This window comes from Leptodactylus fuscus, chromosome 3, assembly GCF_031893055.1.
Source record: "Leptodactylus fuscus isolate aLepFus1 chromosome 3, aLepFus1.hap2, whole genome shotgun sequence".
Classification (NCBI taxonomy): Eukaryota; Metazoa; Chordata; class Amphibia; order Anura; family Leptodactylidae; genus Leptodactylus; species Leptodactylus fuscus.
In genome coordinates, this window is record NC_134267.1 from 216,943,107 (window position 1) to 216,967,483 (window position 24,377).

Genomic DNA, 24,377 nt, shown 5'->3' on the forward strand with positions numbered 1-24,377 from the left:
AGCCTCTGCTGGTAGTTTGATCTGGGTTTCTGTCATTTTTGCAGCACAAATAACACAGCATGTTACCGTCAAAATAACGGTAACTTCGACAAAGCCCAAATGGGACCCATCAAAAGTCATTGAGGAGAATGAGGGCCCATAAAACCTCCTTGTCATAGAGGGACTTTGTGGCCGTCAGTCCATTCAGTGCTGTATAATGCCGTCCTGAAAACCCCATTGAAGCGACTAGAGGGTTGGCCATACAAATGAATCGACACTCCATTCACAAGGGGAACTTTTGGGCCTCCATTCTCCTAAATACTGGGGGTCCCAGCGCTCCGACACCCCAGCGAGCTAAAACGTATCCCCTATTCTGTAGATAGAAAATTAGACATAAATTGTCTCGAATTTTCTTAATCTTGGTGACAGGGGACTAGTCAAGTTTACCTAGGGGGCCCAGACTTTCTCGCCTATTTGCAAGGTTGGAGATGGTCAAGACTATGGACTATGGTGACACCTAGCCAACTAGAAGACCTTTTTTGGTCTTTGTTTCAGACGATTGGCCCCATCAGCTGATTTCTAGATGCATTGGCTACCTACTTTGTTGGATTTGTCCAGGCCTCGTTTCATTGCCACATTTCGCTTCTCGTCTACCTATAAATTCCCCGTTGTAGAAAATTTTACAAGGGTAAATGAAGTATTTTCTACATAAGTATGTGTCGTCTGTGAGGATAATTGAAATGCAGGGACAGCATGAGCGAATTTGTCTTTATCTGCCTTTGACGTCTATCTCAGCCAAAGTGCGGTCTTGACAAGTGTTATATGTTTTATCTGCTATTTTATTAATTCATCTACATTTACCGTATGTGTTTATTGCTAGAGGAATGATGCTGCCGAGCTGTGTCCTTGAATACGATTTCCTTTGTCCTTTTTCTTGCCGTTGTGATTTTCTCTTTCTATTACACCCACGTTCTGTTGGCATTGTGTGGTTTGACCTTCTCTTTGTCCATTGCCATATGGAACGCAAGATAACAGGGAAATGTATTCCACCTACTGTTGTCTTGGAGGCATACAAGGCAGTGGTTCATCTGTCAGATTTCTATGCCTACTGAGGAGATCCTCATCCTTCTTGTAAAAATAAACTAAATACTCCTATTATTAGACTGCTTTATGGACTAATCAGTTTTGGGTGCTTGAAGTCCAAATTGTTGCGTGACCTTAGAACCACCACTTATACTGAGATCTTATCAGAGAGCAGAATGTAATAGAATTGTAGATATTGGCCAATTATCCTGGACATTGACCAGACCATGTGCCTAGAAAACTGCCGTGGACTTCTAATTTTTCGGTTAGTCATGTCCCATAAAGGAGCCCCACAATTGATAGAACGGTGGTTGCTAGTTCTCTATTCCTCATCACAACCATGGTGAGGCGATGGAATGGCACATTACTCCCGCAACACCATTAAAAGCCTATGGGACTGAAGGAAATATCCGAGTGCTTTTCTCGACCCCAGTCCAAGCTCCTCCTCAATCTGGTCTTGTGATGAGGAGGAAGCAGGAAGTTGGACATTCTAGTGATTAGTTGAGATTCTAATGGTAGGACATCCATCACCTATCCTGAAGAGTGGGGATACATTTCTTTTTGTAGAAAAACTCCTTTTAGGTAAGGAGACAGGATCAGGTCTTTGTATGTAGTTTTTTTAGGCAATACTTTGTTAGGGTAAAAACCTATAAATAATTGAATATACGTCTCTTCATTTTTTTTAATCCACTCATGGCTTTGACTTTAAAAACTACTTGAGGCTAAAGCCCCACGTTGCTTTTTTTGTTGCAGATTTTGTTGCGTTTTTTGAGCCAAACCCAGGAGTTGATTGAGCAGAAGGTAGAAGTATAAGAACTTCTTATATATTTCCCATTCCTTTTGTAGCCATTCTTGGCATTGTCTCCAAAAATCTCAACAAAATCTGCAGCAAAAAAAGCTGTGTTTCCACAACGTGGGGCCTTAACCTAACAGACATTAGTGACGAGGAATAAACTTTAATGTATCTCCCTTACCATAAAAGTCTATGAAAGTCTTATTCTTTGGCCACTCAATCCATTCTGGGCTCCATGATACTTCTAACTGGATCTCAATTTCAAAAGTCTACCCCTAATGTAGACACCTACTTCAGATGACCAGGTTTTAGTTTTTTCAATACATATTTGTATCTGATGGTTTAAAATGGTCCAAGCATCTTGAAACCCAACCAATGTCAAGAGGGAAAGTGCCGATCATTGATTGCTCCACCACCATTGAAATCAATGAGTCTTCAATACCAGCTATGGTAAGAACCAACAAATGACAGATGATACCTGTCCTCTTTATTTTTCAATCCACCCCTGGCTTGAATGTGTGTCCCTTACCTTAAATATCCATGGGAGTCTCAGCGTGTGGCCACTAAAACAAGTAGTTTTGGCTACGTGAAAGGTCTATCAAGATCCCAACTTCTTTAGTATTTTGCCCATTTCTGATGTAGACGTTTACTTTAGAATTTTTTAGGATTTTAGCAATAGAGTCCCAAAGAAGGCAACAAAAAACATTGAAAAGTCATCGGAGAAATATTTTTCAATGAATTTTCATTGTCTTTTGTGAAAAGAAGTTTGGTTCTACTACATCTGTATTTGCAATGGTTTAGGTGGCTTTGTCCAATCAACTTGAAATCCAACCAATGTCAAGATTGAAGGAACCTATTATCTGTATTTGCAATGGTTTAGTTGGCCTTCTCCAATCAACGTGAAACCCAACCAACGTCTAGATTGAATGACCCTATTATCTGTATTTGCAATTGTTTAGGTGGCCTTGTCCAATCAACGTGAAACCCAACCAATGTCGAGACTGAAGGGCCCAATCTCTGAATGCCCCACCATCTCCTTTCTATTGAAATCAACGAGTCTTCAGCCATGGTTTCCATAATGTCCATTATTATTAACCAGTCTCTGCCATCACCTTATCATATATTGCACGTAAGTCTAATAACACGTCTTCAAGGAGATCTACTTCTCCAATAAAGCCCGGCCTTGTGTCTGTATGGCTGCCGCTCATTGATTAGTTATACCAGAACTAGGCCAATTTACAAGATGATCATTGCTGTAATTGGAGAATGAAAATTTCTAACCACCCCAAGGCGACAATAAGACGTATTATGATTGAAGGATATTGTGAAGACAATCCTTAGTCCGTGGTGAAGACTCGCCGGAATCTGACAGTTTCCATGATAACACTACCCAGCTGTGCTAATGTTAATGGACTTTATTCAATAAAGGATGATAAGATAACACCTAATTCAAGTATAATTTGGATCTCATATCCAGTTAAGTCCTTTTATATTAAAACTGAGATTATTTTACAGTAACTTTAGGGAAAAGTAGCTGTAATTAAAATAATTCTCGACATTTAACCCTTTATGTTCCCGCAGTCATAGGAGAGGTAGGACAGACATAGCAAGGTATAACGTGACGCTTAAAGAGTTAAATAAACAGTTGCAGCAAACTTTAACTTGCCCGCATCACCTGACTATGGCTTTTATTGTTATTGGTTTCATCGAAAGGTTCTGTACATAGCTTTTTTTTTTTTTTTTTTGAAAACAGCTCCACCCTTGTCTAGGGGTTGTGCCAGGTATTGCAACTTAGCATCATTGACGTGAATGGTGCTGAGCTGATACCACATACCAACTATGGACAGGGGTAGCACTACTTTAGGAAAAAAATATCCATGTTTTTCTTATCAAGGACAACCCTTTAAAACTTTACTACATATGTATAGTATATTATTACTAGTATACACTCACCGGCCACTTTATTAGGTACACCTGTCCAACTGCTCGTTAACACTTAATTTCTAATCAGCCAATCACATGGCGGCAACTCAGTGCATTTAGGCATGTAGACATGGTCAAGACAATCTCCTGCAGTTCAAACCGAGCATCAGTATGGGGAAGAAAGGTGATTTGAGTGCCTTTGAACGTGGCATGGTTGTTGGTGCCAGAAGGGCTGGTCTGAGTATTTCAGAAACTGCTGAGCTACTGGGATTTTCACGCACAACCATCTCTAGGGTTTACAGAGAATGGTCCGAAAAAGAAAAAACATCCAGTGAGCGGCAGTTCTGTGGGCGGAAATGCGTTGTTGATGCCAGAGGTCAGAGGAGAATGGCCAGACTGGTTCGAGCTGATAGAAAGGCAACAGTGACTCAAATAGCCACCCGTTACAACCAAGGTAGCCAGAAGAGCATCTCTGAACGCACAGTACGTCGAACTTTGAGGCAGATGGGCTACAGCAGCAGAAGACCACACCGGGTGCCACTCCTTTCAGCTAAGAACAGGAAACTGAGGCTACAATTTGCACAAGCTCATCGAAATTGGACAATTGAAGATTGGAAAAAACGTTGCCTGGTCTGATGAGTCTCGATTTCTGCTGCGACATTCGGATGGTAGGGTCAGAATTTGGCGTCAACAACATGAAAGCATGGATCCATCCTGCCTTGTATCAACGGTTCAGGCTGGTGGTGGTGGTGTCATGGTGTGGGGAATATTTTCTTGGCACTCTTTGGGCCCCTTGGTACCAATTGAGCATCGTTGCAACGCCAAAGCCTACCTGAGTATTGTTGCTGACCATGTCCATCCCTTTATGACCACAATGTACCCAACATCTGATGGCTACTTTCAGCAGGCTAATGCGCCATGTCATAAAGCTGGAATCATCTCAGACTGGTTTCTTGAACATGACAATGAGTTCACTGTACTCCAATGGCCTCCACAGTCACCAGATCTCAATCCAATAGAGCATCTTTGGGATGTGGTGGAACGGGAGATTCGCATCATGGATGTGCAGCCGACAAATCTGCGGCAACTGTGTGATGCCATCATGTCAATATGGACCAAAATCTCTGAGGAATGCTTCCAGCACCTTGTTGAATCTATGCCACGAAGAATTGAGGCAGTTCTGAAGGCAAAAGGGGGTCCAACCCGTTACTAGCATGGTGTACCTAATAAAGTGGCCGGTGAGTGTATATTATGTTGCTATATGAGCAATGTATGATCATTAAGGCCTACATGTTGGTAACATATAACATGTGATCACTTTTTGTTCGGAAGGTCCTCCAATAATCAGCCGTCGATCTCCACCACAACCTGAAGGTGTTCACTTTCCCTATAGCACCTCCACAGGAGAAGCAAGGTATTACATGATCCCTTTTTAGTGAGTCAGTAGTATTGGTGCTGTACTTGTATGATGCTGTGAAGAAGACCGACCCTAATAGTAAAGTCAAAAATTAGACCCTGCTTGACACCACCAGTCTCCATCCCATTTTCATGGCTCAAGTACAATTTTTGACTCCATGTTTGGTAGCATTGCTGGTCCGGTGAAGATCACATCTCTGCACAAGTTCTCAACACCCATTCAAATTGGGGGCAAGGCTATCCTAGAATGGGCTTTCTCTCGTTTTTGAGGGATTCCATAGCAGAATCATGACATGTACGATAAACGGGGGTCTACAGTTTCGGATTAATTTCCTAATATTGCATTGAAGTTACATAATAGGTTATGTCCTCCCTGTGAATAATAATTTCGGCCTTCCGTCTCAGCTTAGATACTGTTTAGCACAATTACGTAGGGAGATGGAAAAGCCATGATGACTTAGATCTGTAATGAAATTGTGGTTAATTAGAAGAATCCCTTTGACACCGTTGTTAAGGTGCGAGCGCTTACATCTTTCCTAGTGTTGGTGCGGGCTAGCAGACATCATGATTGGCTGATGGCCAATATAGAAATTATTTCAGGCTTAATGGGGATATCCAGCGACTTAATGGATGATACGAGAGACATCACAAACAGTCTGGAAATTAATACAGTTTGATGTTTATGACTCTAGGGAGTATCAGGCTCTCGGTCTGTGTGAGTACATTACAGGGCACCTCTGACTGAAGGTAATACATAGTGCGCCATCCGGCCTGCGTAAATAATAGACGGATTTATTAGTGGCCTATCCACAGCTTGAGGCTTTTTAGACAACAATGCATGAATATAGAGATTGTTTTAGGCTTTATGGGTGTATTGTGTAGTGAAGTAGAATCTTCTGGTACAGCAGTGAGCTTACAAGAGTGCCGACGACGAGGGGTCTTCAAAAAGTTTCCGCAATCTTGTTGGAAATGGTAATGGAAGGAATAGTAAGTGGTCATGTCTTGAGAGAGTCAGGTGACTAGTCGGCATCGCAAAGGAAGGTGAATATGTCATTTGAGTTTTTAAAAAAAATTACAGAAACTTTTTGAAGACACTTTGTACAATGGCCAAGAGTTAGCGACAGTGCCCCCTGCCCATTTGTTAACCACAATGTCCCAAGTACAGCCACAGTTGTTCCCCCTGAGTCAGCTTATCTTAAAGAGGTTATCCCATTGGCACATTATGATAACCTCTGGCTCTATGCCCTATTCACTTAAAATTTTTGGAATGTTAAATTAAAAAAACTTAAAGGGATCCTATCATTAAAACTCAATTTTTTGTCCCTAACACGTAGGAATAGCCTTAGGAAAGGCTATTCTTCTCCTACCTTTAGATGTCTTCTCCGCACCGCCGTTCCGTAGAAATCCTGGTTTTTGTCGGTATGCAAATGAGTTCTCTCGCAGCACTGGGGGCGGTCCCCAGTGCTCAAACAGCACTGGAGGCATCCCCAATGCTGCAAGAGAACTCTCCAGCGCCACCTTCATCTTCTTCAGGAACGTCCTCTTCACGCGTCTTATTCCGGCGCAGGCTTCAAACTTCTAGGCCTCGGACCTAGGGCAAAGCCGACTACGCATGCCCGCCAGCCACAAGAAAATGGCTGTTTACACAGTATTGTAAGTGGCCATTTTCTTGTGGCCGGCGGGCTTGCGCAGTCAGCTGCCCGAGGCCTAGAAGTTTGAAGCCACCGCCGGAAGAAGACGCGAAGAGAGCCTGTTCCTGAAGAAGATAGAGGTGGTGCTGGAGAGTTCTCTCACAGCATTGGGGACACCCCCACTGCTGTTTGAGCGCTGAGGACCGCCCCCAGTGCTGCGAGAGAACTCATTTGCATACAGACGGAAACCGGGATTTATACCGAACAGCGGTGCAGAGAAGACATCTAAAGGTAAGATAAGAATAGCCTTTCTTAAGGCTAATCCTATGTGTTAGGGACAAAAAATTGAGTTTTAATAATAGGATCCCTTTAAAGACTTGTATAAAAATAGAACACAATAAAAAGATAAATTCCAAAAAGTACTTAATAACTAAACTATATTCCTGTACCTGAAATAGAGGTTTGGCATCATTCTGGATCCTGTCTTTTAACCAAAGTGGACATCTGTCTGAATTAGCACCTACTTCAATTTGCATTATAAAGAATCAGGTACCAAGAGTACCAACATTCCAAAATCAGGTGGCAAAAATGGACATCCCCTTTAATTCATATCACTATATTGCTGCCTTAAAATGTGAATTTTTCTAGCACTTTCCACTATGTTGTACTTTCCAAAGTTATTAAATTGAAAAAAAAAAAAATTGAAAAAATGTGGGGCGCTATTGCACTCTACTGTATTCTATGTAGTGTTGCCTGTACCTAGTGGACAAAAGCGGTACTGCAAGTGAGTGGAATAATTTATGAAAGAACATTAAAGCTTTTATATACTGTATATATATATATATATATATATATATATATATATATATATATATATATATATATAGGGTTATTATGTGTTTTCCAAGGAGATGACGTATCCCTTTAAGAGAACGCTGTGATTATAATTAATCTATCAATGTTTCCACCATTGTATCCTATCAGACAGTGATAAGGCCTGAGATTGTCTAAAGATCTATTTAGAATGTTTTTATATCCAATAAAATCATAGCAATGAGATTTATTTTGTCTTCTGCATAACACGACATCGTTTTATGCTACAAAGATTTATTGTCTATTGGAATCACAAATACTGATTGTTTTCTCTGCCTGTCAGATTGTCAGCTTCTTAGGCCTGTGTTAGTCCCAAAAGTTGCTTCTCATATAATTTAGTTTTTTAATTTTTTACATTTTTTATTCCACTTTATTTACCAACCAGAAGTTTAATATCCATTTTATGTGGCTTCATGCTTTTCCAAGGGGTAACCCAGAAAAATGGGATAGATGCCAGAACAACATCTATGTCGATGCTGTTTTTTGTATCTCTGGTTGGTACATTGAGCCATGACGGCTGAAATGGGAATGCCACCTCCACCAGCTCCAGTTCTTTGTATCCTTCAATAGGTGATGCCGCTTCTCTGATTCCAGTGCAGTTGGAATTTTTTCTCTAGACCTTACCATGCCTGAGCAATGGTTGCTGGTAGTTTTGGCAACTAACTGGGCTTTCTACTGTCAGGTGGGTGTTTCCTGACATTCTGCTTTAGTCCAGGACCATCTACTTGACTGTAGAGAGCCCAATTAGCATATTGGGTTCTGAATCTAACAGCACCAAATGCCCAGGAATGGTGAGGGCTAGAGAAAAATTCCAATTGTGCTGGAATCTGTAGAGCGGCAACTGATGGAGACTTCAAAGTGTTGGTGGAAGGGGTAAAAGGCTCTTTTTAAAGGGATCCTTTCATTGGATACCCTTTTTTTCTGACTAACGCGTAGGAATAGCCTTAAGAAGGGCTATTCTTCTCCTACCTTTAGATGTCTTTTCCGCACCACCGTTCGGTAGAAATCCAGATTTTCTTCAGTATGCAAATGAGTTCTCTCGCAGCACTGGGGGTGGTCCCCAGCGCTCAAACAGCACTGGGGGCGTCCCCAATGATGGAAGAGAAATTTCCAGCGACGCCTCTATCTTCTTCTGGAACGCCCTCTCTCTGTCTTGTTCCATCCTGGGTTTCAATCTTCTAGGCCTCGGGCAGAAGGCAATGCCCATGGCCACAAGAAAATGGCCGCTTACACAGCTAACTGAGTAAGTGACCATTTTCTTTTGGCCACGGACATTCGCAGTCGGCTCTGCCCTAGCCCGATGGACGGAAGAAGAAACAGGGAGAGAGCATTCCAGAAGAAGATAGAGGCATCACTGGAGATTTCTCTCACAGCATTGGTGATGTCCCCAGTGCTGTTTGAGCACTGAGGACCGGCCCCAGTGCTGTGAGAGAACTAATTTGTATACCGAAGAAAACCGAGATTTCTACCGAACGGTGGCACGGAGAAGACATCTAAAGGTAGGAGAAGAATAGCCTTTCTTAAGGCTATTCCTACGTGTTAGTCAGAAAAAACGGGTATCTACTGATAGGATCCCTTTAAAGGGGCTATTCTAGTATGTGCACAAGACGGGAAACAGACCAGAGTTGGATATGCCATATCCCTGTTCCATTGCTTCCATTGACATCCATGGAGATAGCTGTGGACATGATGGATGTGACCACCCTGAGCATTGTCCTAATCTAGAAGCTAACCCACAAGCATGAAGGGCCAAGTGTAGTGGAAAAAAAGCATTGTATTTAGCCTGGGGGCCCTTGCCATAGGGCCTAAATTTATGCTAGGGTAAATGTCCGGAAGACATTATATGTGACCCTGAACGAATTTTTTTGTCCTCTAGAATCACAATGGGTAAACAGAACAGCAAACTTGCCCCTGAGGTGATGGAAGATCTGGTGAAGAGCACAGAGTTTAATGAACATGAATTGAAACAGTGGTATAAAGGTTTCCTTAAGGACTGCCCAAGTGGAAGACTCAACCTCGAAGAGTTTCAGCAACTCTACGTAAAGGTAGGTTACCTCTTGTTAAAAGTATATTTTCCTCTCCAGAGATTATTGGGTTCGTCATCCACCTGGGACACGGTGTCATCTGAAACCAAACAAGTGGCTGTTAAGAGCTTCGAAGAGCTTTGTACCCATGTTCAGAGATACTTCATCTTCCACTTGAATGGCTTTCTATTTCCAGCAGATCACTTACATCGCTCAAGATGTTCTGGGCAAACGTCTCAGCTCAAGATTCTTATTAGCAAAGTAAAAGATACACTTGTTCTTCAAGCTTTCTGTCATATGGACACTGTCTATATTATCTCCTGTGCTTAAAACCCAATGTTATTTTGTTCTTTGCAGTTCTGAGTAACACTAGGTTCACAATAGCGACGCATCTCCATTGTTCAGGTCCGTCCAATGGAAAGGTCTATCGCTAGCACAACAGTAACACACGAAGTTCGACAAACCCCATTGACTATAATGGAATCCATCGGGTGTTCATCAATTTTAAACTGAAATTGTTGCAATTTTGGTGGACACTGCGATGGAGTCTCCAACAGCTAAGATGTTAACATAGCCTTAGTCGTGTTCAGCTCAAAAAACGGCATCAAAATTTAAACCAAAAAAAAACTACGTTTCCGCAATGTGGCCTCAGCCTAAGGGTAGTTTCATATGCAGCGTTTTTAGAAAAAATTTCCATAGCTGTTTTTGAGCCATGGCAGTGGAATCCTACAAAAAGTAGACCTTTACATTTCAATAATTTGTCTGTTTTGGCCCAAAAATCTAGTACAAAAACTATGACTTTCTTGTTCAAAAAATGCTATATGTGAAGCCATCCTTACAGCTCCTTCCTCAGTCAGTGTAGATGTGTTATATGTGTGTTATATACAGATGTGTTTTATGATAAAGGAGAGAAGCTGAGCTCTGTGATATATAGGGTTATAGGATAGAGGAGAGAAGCTGAGCTCTGTGATATATAGGGTTATATGATAGAGGAGAGAAGCTGAGCTCTGTGATATATAGGGTTATATGATAGAGGAGAGAAGATGAGCTCTGTGATATATAGGGTTATATGATAGAGGAGAGAAGCTGAGCTCTGTGATATATAGGGTTATAGGATAGAGGAGAGAAGCTGAGCTCTGTGATATATAGGGTTATAGGATAGAGGAGAGAAGCTGAGCTCTGTGATATATAGGTTTATAGGATAGAGGAGAGAAGATGAGCTCTGTGATATATAAGGTTATATGATAGAGGAGAGAAGCTGAGCTCTGTGATTTATAGGGTTATAGGATAGAGGAGAGAAGCTGAGCTCTGTGATATATAGGGTTATATGATAGAGGAGAGAAGCTGAGCTCTGTGATATATAGGGTTATATGATAGAGGAGAGAAGCTGAGCTCTGTGATATGTAGAGTTTATATGATAGAGGAGAGAAGCTGAGCTCTCTGAGATATAGGGTTATAGGATAGAGGAGAGAAGCTGAGCTGTGTGATATATAGGGTTATATGATAGAGGAGAGAAGCTGAGCTCTGTGATATATAGGGTTATATGATAGAGGAGAGAAGCTGAGCTCTGTGATATATAGGGTTATATGATAGAGGAGAGAAGCTGAGCTCTGTGATATATAGGGTTATAGGATAGAGGAGAGAAGCTGAGCTCTGTGATATATAGGGTTATAGGATAGAGGAGAGAAGCTGAGCTCTGTGATATATAGGGTTATAGGATAGAGGAGAGAAGCTGAGTTCTGTGATATATAGGGTTATAGGATAGAGGAGAGAAGCTGAGCTCTGTGATATATAGGTTTATAGGATAGAGGAGAGAAGATGAGCTCTGTGATATATAGGGTTATATGATAGAGGAGAGAAGCTGAGCACTGTGATTTATAGGGTTATAGGATAGAGGAGAGAAGCTGAGCTCTGTGATATATAGGGTTACAGGATAGAGGAGAGAAGCTGAGCTCTGTGATATATAGGGTTATATGATAGAGGAGAGAAGCTGAGTTCTGTGATATATAGGTTTATAGGATAGAGGAGAGAAGCTGAGCTCTGTGATATATAGGGTTATATGATAGAGGAGAGAAGCTGAGCTCTGTGATATATAGGGTTATAGGATAGAGGAGAGAAGCTGAGCTCTGTGATATATAGGGTTATAGGATAGAGGAGAGAAGCTGAGCTCTGTGATGTATAGGGTTATATGATAGAGGAGAGAAGCTGAGCTCTGTGATGTATAGGAATATATGATAGAGGATAGAAGCTGAGCTCTGTGATATATAGGGTTATATGATAGAGGAGAGAAGCTGAGCTCTATGATATATAGGGTTATATGATAGAGGAGAGAAGCTGAGCTCTGTGATATATAGGAATATATGATAGAGGATAGAAGCTGAGCTCTGTGATATATAGGGTTATATGATAGAGGAGAGAAGCTGAGCTCCTCTATTATAATCCCCTGAATAGCCTTCAGTCTGTGATGGATACCTATGAAAGGGGCTCACAGTTTCTTTTGTAGGTAGATAAAATAGTAGGTTTCGAGTCTCTTCCAGCCTCCTCTTCTCGTGGGGGACATTTTGGCCGATGTTCTAGATCCTGATGGTTTCCACAGCTATTTCTCATGCTGAGTGATGACAATCCAGTCCTAGGCAACTGTGTAGATAAGAACCAGTCAATTCCAATTGGGTTCTTTATGGTTGTTCTGTCATTTTGAACATCTGCCATATCTATTCATAGATGCACAGATGGATCCATGGATCTTACCACAGAATAACTCATTATAGATATTTTAAGGTGCGGTTATCCAGTTACCTCCGTAATACCGCCCACACATCGCACAGCTCACATTGCATATTAGTTCCCTTAACTTCAGCTTTGTAGTTGGCTATAAATACACTAAGTAAAATGAGTCCTTAAAGGAGATGTACAACTATTTTTATATAACATTTAATAGGGCTGCAATTGGGTCCATGAACATAAAATATTACTTTTTTCACCTCTATTTCCAGTAGAAGCATGTGCGGTCTTTGGTTGGACCACCCCTTTAAAGTAGACGGTTCTTTTTTGGGATCTTCTGGCAATAAACTGGGCACAAGGAACCCTTATGTTGCAGTCTGTGGATTTACAGTATCTGGCACCCACTGTTTGATTTTTCTACAGTGCCCCCGCAGGAGAAAAGGGGCATTACACTTAAATAATTGTTTTTGTCTGAATAATATATGGATGTACTGGACACTCAAGCACAAAATACACTCTTTGAGGCCATGTTGTGTTCTGGCAAATAGTTGTTTATATATGATTATGCTCCTCCCCCTTGCCACCCAAGCACATCTGACCTCACCTGGCAAGTAACTGTGCATCTGAAGAAGAGCTTTTGGAGCTCGAAACGCATTGTGCAGTACATTTTTGTCCCATAAAGGTCATATATTTTATTCACCTTGTCAATACTCCAATCTGTGGACCAGAGAGCGCAGATGTCCAACTCCAGCTGCTGGCCTCCTTCCTTCCAAGCACTGGACTTGACATTTTTTAGTTCCCTCGTCTCTGTATTCGTCACTGCTCCCTTGTAACTCAAGTTTTATTAGTTATGATGTAGCTCGAGCAATGTGCCTGTTACGGGGCATCTAGGCCATGTATTCAGCTTTCCCTTACACATTGGTTCATTCACCTACCAAAGATCTCCCTGTACAACACTATACATTTTTAAAAAGTTCTCAAAAATTTTTGTTCCATAAATAAAGAGATGAATCACAGAATAGAAATTATCGTTATATGTAAGAGAGAGCATTAGTATCGGAAGGTCTTATTTTTCATATTGGAATGGAATATTTTTTGCTAATGCATTACTTTTATGGCTTTCGCACATGACTTATGCGGTTGACAACACTGACTTGAATCCAAGGACATTGCCATGTTTTTCTGGCTTCACATCAGACGTCTGACCACTTTCCGTCCTCTATAAAAACTAAATAAAGCTTTGAAGGTGAAGGTCTTTATTTCACCCAAAATATCAAATATTCCTGTCTGGTTCCTCCGGTCAATGAATGTAGCGTGAAGGAAGGAACGTGTACAGCAGTTGAGCAGGGATGTGCTTACAGAAAAGGAGTCTCAACCAATAGGGGGCGCCAATCTGATGCTGATTTACACCACCATCTTCTTTAAGTGTTCCTTGGATTGCCGAACCTTACCAGTTTGTAGGGCTTGTGGAAAAGAGATCTGTGTCCATTAAAATAAGGGATGGAGCCCATCGTCCATCTGGGTCTCCATAGCAGTGGCAAGGTCTATCATTATGCCGCCTCCACTCTTGGCCAATGTACGATAACCATGTCAGTAGAAGACATGGAACCACATCAGGTCAGCCGAAGCCACATTGCTGACGATTAGGAAACTTGTCCCTCTTGTCCACTACAATGGAATAGTGCTGGTATCATGCTTATGCCAGGGAGAGTAGGATGGTGGCCAAGACCCACTCTAATCTGAGTAGACAAGGGAAGAGGACCATCTGGAGGACCATCAGGAGGACCATCAGGAGGACATTTAAGCTTTTTAATATTGCTTTCCTAGGTTAACGTCTTACATTTTGTGTGATTTATACGTCGTTGAACACCACAAGGAATGTTGGCGAAATACAAAAGTAAATTCTAATGAAATATTTTGGGCAGAAGTCCACACTCCGCACTCCTCTACATTCCGATCCAGTCAACAAAACTATCTCCAAGATTATCTTTATAGTTTTGGAGATCATTGGTGTCTGTTCCTGCACCCGGTCTAACATGTAGCATTTGTATTCTACCCGGTATTACACCGACTATGACAAACAACACAATGAACACGGAGAATACAAGGAACCGAAAGGTCAGCTAGTGTACAATGAGAGGTTTAGATGCCCACAAGCAACCGGCGGGCGTCCGTGACATTATCAGAATGCTGAAGGCTGATTTTATTTTTTGGTGTATTTTTCTTAATAAAATTCATATCTAATTCATTATTAAAAATTTTATTTATCCCCAAATATTTTATTAGTTGGATAAATCTTAAGAGTCAACTAGCCAATGAATAAGGGACAAAAAAAAGTGGTAAAAATATTGGAGATTCAAAAAATAACACAAACGGATGGCACAAGGGTCACATACAGAAATACACTAGGGTGCACAACATCCATGGTTTTGTAATCCGAGAAACGGATAACTAGTATGAAAGCAGCCTTATATCAAGGCGCCACGTGGGGGAAAAGCTGCTTTTTTTGTTGCAAATTTTTTAAGCAAAAAAATCAGGAGTCAATTTAGCAAAAAGGAGACGTGTCACTGCGTCCTATATATTTCTCATTTCTGTTCAAGACACTCTTGGCTTGCGCTCAAACAAACGCAGCAAAATCTGCAAAAAAAAACGCAGCTTTTCCGCATCATGGGGTTATGTTCAGTGGCAGTGTCGGTTAAAAATTGGAAGAGAGTAAAGTCCTGCATGGAGGACCTTTTCCTCCATCGGTTTCTGTTTAAAAATATGAACACCTGATAGACCCTATTATGGTCAGTGCGGTCCACCAGGCTCCATGTGTAACTGCTCTACCAACCAACAGACCTGAACTGAGAGATGCATCACTAGTCGGAGCCTAGTGTAAAGGAACTCTCTGTGCTGCACCGTTAGGCCTGGTTTACATCTGTGTTCGGTAATACGTTCAGGGAGTCCACATGGGTACCCCTGAACGGAACACCGAACGCAGTGGCAAGCGGTGACCTTATGAAATCACACAGACCCCATAGACTATAATGAGGTCAATGTGTTTTCCGTGTGTTCTCTGCACGGAACATGTGGACAGAAAAGTAATTTGTGATCTACTTTCCTGTCCACATGACTTGTGTGGAGACCACGCGGAACGCACACGGACACCATTATAGTCTATGGAGTCCGTGTGCTTTCACTGCTCACCACTTGCCAATGTATTCGGTATTCCATTCAGGGGGGCCCCATGTGGACTCCCCGAATGGATTACCGAACACAGATATGAACCAGGCTTTGGGAAGGAATCCGCACCTGGAAATGAGATAGCAGAACAAATATACCCTAAATAGGGTAAGGGCAGGTTCACACCAGCAGGCGATCTCCGCTTTGTGGGTTTCTGTCTTCTGCCGACAGGAGACAGAAACCCAGCAGTCAGTGAGCACCCGTGAGCGTGTTCTGGTCTCCGCGGCGAAACCGTTTTTTTTTTTAACCAGACACAAAGTCCTGTTAAATAAAAAAAAAAAAAAACGGTTTCCCCGCGAAGACCAGAAGACGCTCACGGGCGGACACTCTGCAAACCCATTCAAATGAATGGGTTTGAAAACTGGTTGCCGGTTTACGTCTCCTGTCCAGTTTCTCGGGTAGAAGATGGGAACCTGAAACGGAGATCGGGCGCTGGTGTGAACCCGCCCTATATAGTTTTACGAGGGATATGGACGCATTGACATTATGACAGTGATCAAATTTGCTGAAAAAAATCTCTAACCATATACACAGCAACATTTTGTCATATTAACTAAAAATGAGTGAGTTTAAGAGCCTTGTATGTATTCCAGAGACACGAAATGTATGAAAAGTGAACAATTCCTTTAAATTGATATGTAATAGCTACGTTTCTTCTTCACGTGGTATAAAGAAGAGGTCTAGATGTGAAGCCTCCTGGCCTTCACCGAGCCGTACCAATTGATGGACCTCTTATGACAGTTCTTTGGACCTGAGTAGTCTTGAAAACTTGGTGTTTAATATCAATACTTTTATTTCAGGTTTTATTGAGAGGAATAAAACTTTATTAAGGTCTTGATCATTGATTGTTCCTAAATCTGGTAAAGAACATGACAGATAACTTTGAAAGATGTGGAGGTCTCCGAATACAAGAAATTCGGGCAAAGTGTTTACTATAATACTCCCCAAACCTTTCACATTCTATACCCAATGTATTGTAAGCTCAATGTCAGTGTCAATTGGTAGCAATGTAAAGCTTTATTAACTTAGTATTGATTGACAAGGTTGTAGACAAGAGGCCTTCTTGCCAGAGCTTCTCTTCTGCTACATTTACAGCATTTAGTGATATGCTTTACTGTATTGTCAATATATATACTGTATATACTGTATAGTTAATAGATTGGAGCCAACTCATTGAGGTCTTGGGAGAGACACGTTCTGTACATGGAGGGGGAGTAGATGGCTGTGACGTCATCTATCGTAAGTAGTGGATTCAATGATGGGTCAGTGGGGTTATTTAACTCTATAGATAATGCTGTTTGCACGTAAAGAGGCATCTGCTGCAAAGAAAACCCCTACAGAATTGGATGATTAGGTTTAGTGGCCAGAGTGATAAATACACGATTTAAAAAACATAGCGACATGGAAAAGAAAAAAAAGTTTATTCTAAAAAATTGTTGATAAAGAAGTATCCGAATAATATCTGGGTTGCAATTAAGACTTGCAATATATAACACCCAAGAGAGACAGAAAATGTAATGAGAGTCTCCGACTGCCTGGATAGACAGAGCGCTCTGCCTAGTTTATTCAATGACGACCTAGATGCAGCTCTCCACCTACGTAAAAACCGGGATTCAGAAATGAAATGAGTGAGTCTCTTGTATTCCTCTCTTTGTACTCTCAAGTCAGTGACTCACCCTCGAACCATCAGTTTGCTTTTTTGCTGGTAATCTCTGACTGTCACTACGCTCTGAGTCACAGGACTGAGATAATGTAGACACTGAAAATATCCAGGTGAAGGTATAACTCGAGAGGGGGGGCAGAGGTAGGCGATGTAAGAAGACACCTGGTTTTCATCCACCTGCCTTCCTTCCTTAAAGCGTATGTGCAGTTATAAAACCATCTATCATAAATGTCCATGTGAATATTAGGAACTTTGTAATGTATCCTATTAAACAAATCTGTTTCCTTCTCCATTTATTCTCCTTATTTTTACATTTTTTTCTTTATAGCCTCCACATCCAGCTCGCAGAAGTCTATGGAGAGGGGAGGGGGATGAGAAAGCTGTTAATTGATGTATTGCCTCGATCTGTGCAGTCTTATCGTAAAGATACAGCAGAGTCAAAAGGGCTCAGAGTGTATCAGAGTGCAGCAGCAACAATTATTTGTCTTTTCAAGCGTCTCCCCCTCCCCTCTCCATAGACGTCTATGTAAAAAGTAATTCAGTGGAAAAGGAACCTATTTAATTAATAAAATATATTACAAAGTTTCTTATATTTACTTGTTTTATGACAAGGTGTTCTATAATTGGAGGTATGCTTTAAGCACACCCCATGTCTTCATGTCTGAAAATGGCAGCTGAAGGAGGCTCATGTGAAATGACCGTGTCCATCAGCATCGGTCATTGTAACACCCTGTACTGAAAGTATTATACTAAGCTTTCATCCACACAGGAAACTAGTATGAGTGCAGTAGGTTACAATGGGAGATGCTAATGGACCGATTTGCAGAATGTGCCCCTCCATTAACAACCATTTTCAGAACAGCAGAGTGGTGGGACTTTCCTAGAAGAAGACCTAGATGACAAGCAGGTAATGCTCAGTACCTACCACCCAAGTTGTGTTACTGGAGTTGTCTTATCAGCTGAGCACTGTGGCTCTGACTACTGAATCATCTCTGAAGGAGCAAACATGTAGCATTACATGGCGGCCATTCAAATGGATGAGGCCAACAGAGCAGGAGCTGATCAGACCAAGTAGCTTTCAATTTGTGGCCCATAAGGGGTCTCATGAGTGGGGGGTCTCTTCTTTATAACAAGCATAGATTCTAATAGGCTTAATGAAAGAGGTTTTCTTAAAGGGAGTCAGTAACCAGAACTCCCCTCCAAAGATAGATAGGTGAGGGTCACCTCAATCCCCTTGTAATTCAAGGCCTCTGTTGTCAAGATATCACTTTTTTGTCACTGTACAGATGAACTCTTTGGAGCAATGAGGGTGCAGCCATTGCTCCAAAGAGCTCAATTGCATATTAACCAAAACACCAATATCTGAGCAACAGAGTCACTGATTCACAAGGGGAAAACACTGTTTCATTCAGGTGACACTAACCTATCTATCTGCAGGGCTGGGGTGATATGCTGGTTCTGGTGACACTAACCTATCTATCTGCGGGGCTGGGGTGATATGCTGGTTCTGTTGACACTAACCTATCTATCTGCGGGGCTGGGGTGATATGCTGGGTCTGGTGACACTAACCTATCTATCTGCAGGGCTGGGGTGATATGCTGGTTCTAGTGACACTAACCTATCTATCTGCGGGGCTGTGGTGATATGCTGGTTCTGGTGACACTAACCTATCTATCTGCAGGGCTGGGGTGATATGCTGGTTCTGGTGACACTAACCTATCTATCTGCAGGACTGGGGTGATATGCTGGTTCTGGTAACACTAACCTATCTATCTGCAGGGCTGGGGTGATATGCTGGGTCTGGTGACACTAACCTATCTATCTGCGGGGCTGGTTTGATATGCTGGTTCTGGTGACCATAACCTATCTGCAGGGCTGGGATGATATGCTGGTTCTGGTGACACTAACCTATCTATCTGAGGGCTGGGGTGATATGCTGGTTCTGGTAACACTAACCTATCTATCTGCAGGGCTGGGTTGATATGCTGGTTCTGATGACACTAACCTATCTATCTGCAGGGCTGGGGTGATATGCTGGTTCTGGTGACACTAACCTATCTATCTGCGGGGCTGTGGTGATATGCTGGTTCTGGTGACACTAACCTATCTATCTGCAGGACTGGGGTGATATGCTGGTTCTGGTGACACTAACCTATCTATCTGCAGGGCTGGGGTGATATGCTGGTTCTGGTGACACTAACCTATCTATCTGCAGGGCTGGGTTGATATGCTGGTTCTGGTGACACTAACCTATCTATCTGCAGGACTGGGGTGATATGCTGGTTCTGGTGACACTAACCTATCTATCTGCAGGGCTGGGGTGATATGCTGGTTCTGGTGACACTAACCTATCTATCTGCAGGGCTGGGGTGATATGCTGGTTCTGGTGACACTAACCTATCTATCTGCAGGGCTGGGGTGATATGCTGGGTCTGGTGACACTAACCTATCTATCTGCAGGGCTGGGGTGATATGCTGGTTCTGGTGACACTAACCTATCTATCTGCAGGACTGGGGTGATATGCTGGTTCTGGTGACACTAACCTATCTATCTGCAGGGCTGGGGTGATATGCTGAGTCTGGTGACACTAACCTATCTATCTACAAATCAGCCATCTTGTATGACTCTTACCGGTGTACACCACCTTTTGGAGACTTGTGTCAATCTATAGAGTAACCCAAAATATGTCTTTGTCTCTGTAGCCTCTTTGGTGGGTGCTGCACTATATACGGTAAACTATAGTCATCCGTCCTAGACATTACACACTATGAAAATACCGGGATACGGGAATGCTGAGCACTGACACCGCTGTCCTACCAAGCACTGTGTCTATAATAAAATCTACTATCATATAATACACACTTTGTACTGACGTGGTAACTGCTCTGCGCTCCGTTAGTATTTTTAGCAAGTAGTATTTTGTTGCTTTGCTGACCATCTGTAGTGTGTTGCAGCAAGATGGTGTTTGCACAGTCCGCTGCTCATTGGAGTGACGTTACCTCTTATAAAATAAGCATCATTGGTGTTGCAGGGCCAAATATAGCAGCGGGCAGGAAATGGAAAAACTACCAGACTTAAGAACGTTGACTTTTCGACCATTTTGCATCCAAAGTAAAGAAACATTTTAAGAATTGTTGTCTTACTTACTGACGTTGTGAAATGTAGCTGAGCTGAGTCTGTTATTTGGCATAGTCGATCATAACATAGTCCACAAGGATATCACCTACTACTAATAGCTTTTGTATAGATTCGATTTTATTATATTAAAGGGATCCTCCAGCATAAGCCAATAAGGGCAGCTGTTCTTGGTATCTTAGCTCAGCCCATTAACTTGAATGGGACTGAGCTTCGATTTGGCCATATGACCAATGAAGGTGTCATCAGTCACATGGTCTAAGAAGGGGAAATGGCACCACGAAATTGGCACTGCCGATTCAAACACCTGATTTAAGGGGGTCCTGGGTGTCAGACTCCCACTTACCTTTAATTCAAATTTCCTGGAAAACCTATTTAAGGCTGAGGCCCCACAGGCCAGAAATCTAGATTTTTATGCTGCAGATTTTGCTGCATTTTTTTGAGCCAAAGACTGGCTACAAAAGGAATGGGAAATATATAGGAAGTTCTTAAGCTGAGTTCAGACAGGGTTTTTTTGGTCAGGATTTTGCTGGAATCCACGTCAAAATCCTGACCAAAAAAACGCCTCCCATTGAAATCAATGAGAGCCGGTCGTTTCCCTTTTTTACCGTGAGTGGTTTGTTCCCACTCATGGACAAATGAAGCCACATGCCCTTTCTTCAAGCGGATTCTGCGGCAGATTCAGCCGCGGACATCCACCTGAAGACACTCCCTCCCAACTAGGCGCATTCATTTGGGCCTAATCTGGAGCGGAGTGTTGCGACTGGATGCCGGTGTACTGTATGCATTGCATCACCATCCAGGCGCGGCTAGCCATGTTTTGGTCCGGAATCTGAGGCGGCCTCTGCGTCAAATTCCGGACCAAAAAACCCCATCTAAACTCAGTTTTAGGGTGTTTTCACATGGCAGAAAATGAAGAGGAAATTCCTCTTCATTTTCCGCCGCCGGCATTTTCACACGGGCTAGCTGCGATGGGATACCGATGCAGTGTATCAGCTTTCCTTCGCAGCATCCCGCTCCTGATTAGGTCCGGATGAATGGGCCTAATGAGGACGGTGTCTCGAGCCGCGGACTGTGACGAGATCGAGCAGAACGCTTCTTTTTTCCTCGTCCTGCTGCGATCTCAGCTCCCATTGAAATCCGCCCCCAAGTCCCCGGCAACTTCCTCCGTGTGAACACACCCAACGTTCACAGGATGTAACGTGCCGCAAAATCACGGCCGCAAAATAACGCGGCGTATAGATCCTAACTTCCATTGAAATCAATGGGAGCATTTACGGCGCAAACTCTCACAAGCCAGATCACGCGGCACGTTAGTCCGTGTGAAGGCTCCCACTTCTCCCTTCTGCTCACTCCACTCCTGGATTTGACTCAAAAAAAAAAAGCAAAATCTGCAACAAAAACAGCTGCATTTCCAGAACGTGGAAACTCATTCTACAGCCAAGGATCCCCGAGACTTGAGGCCTCTTCGGATACATTGCCCTAACATTTGGCGCAGTGTTGTCACTTATAGGGGATAGCCATGTGTATAAGGCTGTAATACAGATCATAAGCCTCTTCTATTTCCAAGAATACGGGATATTGTAGAAGGAATGCTTAGACAGTCACATGAGTCTTCCAGCTGCACAGACAGATTATTCCGCTTTTTTATACTTTATTCTAATTCTTTAGGCATATTAACAAAAAGTAGAAGCTTGATATTGTGAACATATTATGATATCTGCGTTCTGCCATATGTCACGCTCTTCTGGGTTATAAAAGATGACAGATCTAATGGTAATTATACAGGGAGCAAAAAAGCACAGTATGTGTTACAGTAATTCTGTGAAAGCTTTCCGGTATATTGGGTGGTAGTTGTCCCGTATGGGCAACCCCCTAATCTAAAAGGGAACACTCTGAGGATGGCTGCTACAGTGGCCACTATAGGAGTAATGAGGTATTACATAGAACGTATTCAATTAAATGCTAATGTGACGGATCTCCTGATTGCCTTATACACTGTCTACCAATAAGTATTTGGACACTTGTGGTAGAATAGAAAAACCAAATTTATTCCTATACAATAGATAGCAGATGCTTCCTTACGGATGGGATTGAGTGACACAATACTCCCGGATTCCTGGTGACACTCCTGGTGTATGTGAGCCATCGGTTGGGTGCGGTTTCTCTGGTCAGCACTTGTCGGTCTCTATCTCCCAGTTTCGGGGCTCTGCCGACTCGGGGCACATTCCGACTATCACCGATCACCTTCCACTTCGTAATCACATAGGTCACTGTCAATTTTGGGTAATTCAGTTCCCTTGCTACGTCCTTTAAGGATCGACCATTTCTGTGGTACCCCACAATTACCCCTTTCTCGAAATCGGACAACTCTGCACTTCGTGGCATCTTGCATGTGACTAATGCCAATGCTGTTTCCTATTTAACTGTGGAAGACGTGACGTAGCTCACGACTGCAGATATCTTCATTTGGATGGGTATCCAAATACTTATTGGTAGACAGTGTAGAAGGGGGTTCCAAGTGCGGCACCTGATAGTAAAATTCCTTAAAGTCTCTCATTTAACACTATCTTTACCGTTGTGGTAAATTTTCTCGAATTAGTTGAGTCGAGATGTGGCTGTGCGGGATCTAATATTAAACGCATCAGATATATGACCCTTTAACAAAAATGGGTTGTGTGAACTGATCCATTTAGTTCTTTGGGGTCGTGCGCTATCCGTGAAAAAAACAGCAAGTGGCCATGAAACACTGTCCTGTGTAAGGGCTCTAAGAAGAATATTAAAAGGTTGTATCAATCTTTAAGGGGGTCATTAATATCAGGTTGGCAGTGAATGAAAATCCTAAGGCGAGGTCATCAATATTGTTTGCACAAAAAAACCCGCTTAGTATTTAAAGGAACTGTCCACTTTCAGTCCAACGCCTATTCTTGGCCACCACAAGCCCTAGTGAGTGTAATGGAGAGTCACCATGCCAGCGTGTGGCTCCGGAAAGTTATGGAGAATACAAAGTTTGGAACTTTTGGAATGAGCTAGAGCGAAAATAAAAAGATTCCCTTGTGAATATACACCTGTCTTCCCTTTAGGATTTTTATAGTTGGTTATAAAGTAAGATTTCCAGCTGAGGAGGTCCAAGGTGTCGCAATCTGTAAGGAATCAGTAAGGTAAGTACTAAATGGAGAAAAACTTTTTAATGAGCTCATAAGGACCTCAAGAACTTCACTGATTCATACTCAAGCAAACACATTTTAGTACGCACATGTCATCTGCAAGTGGACGAGCCTTGAGCCAAAAAGTTCTTCCGTTATGGAGGTCATTGACCTGTGGGCTTAGCAGATGTCTGCCATACAGAGAATGGAAATGCTCCAGACATAGCGGCTGAATATACAGATGGTTGCTTAATGGTGCAACATCTCCCCGCCGAGGAGTCACACACCATGAACGGTCAAGTATCTTGAGCTTCGTGTGGACCAGCAGTTGACTACCTCTTGGAAATACAATCTAATGGACATTATGCAAAAGTGCTAGGCAGTCATGGGGAAAAAAATCTGCAAAGTGAGAATGTTTTCATGGATTATTTTTGTCAATTAGAAAAAAGAAAGTGAATGAAGAAACAAGAAATCTAAATCTCATCAATATTTGGAGTGACCTTTGCCCTTTGCCTTCCATCAGTTCTTCTCGGTACACTTGTACAGTTTTTGAAGGAACTCAGAACGTAGGTTGTTCCCACCATCTTGGAGAACCAAGCCCAGATCTTCTGTAGATATAGGCTAGCTCCAATCCTTCTGTCTCCATGTCATCCCAGACAGACTGGATGATGTTGATACGACTATATCTGCGGGGGCCGTATCATCACTTCCAGGACTCCTCCTCCAAACGAAAAGGTCACACCAAATATTGATGGGATTTACA

The 24,377-nt window shown here is 42.4% G+C and overlaps 1 protein-coding gene across 1 annotated transcript in view; it reads left to right on the forward strand.

Moving 5' to 3' along the window:
* VSNL1 (visinin like 1) overlaps nucleotides 1–24,377 on the forward strand; it is a 123,218-nt gene that overhangs the window by 43,633 nt on the left and 55,208 nt on the right. Inside the window, exon 2 of the mRNA XM_075269174.1 lies at nucleotides 9,575–9,743. Within this exon, the coding sequence (XP_075125275.1) occupies nucleotides 9,582–9,743 (162 nt within the window). The 5' untranslated portion in view covers nucleotides 9,575–9,581. The remainder of the gene's footprint in view (nucleotides 1–9,574; nucleotides 9,744–24,377) is intronic.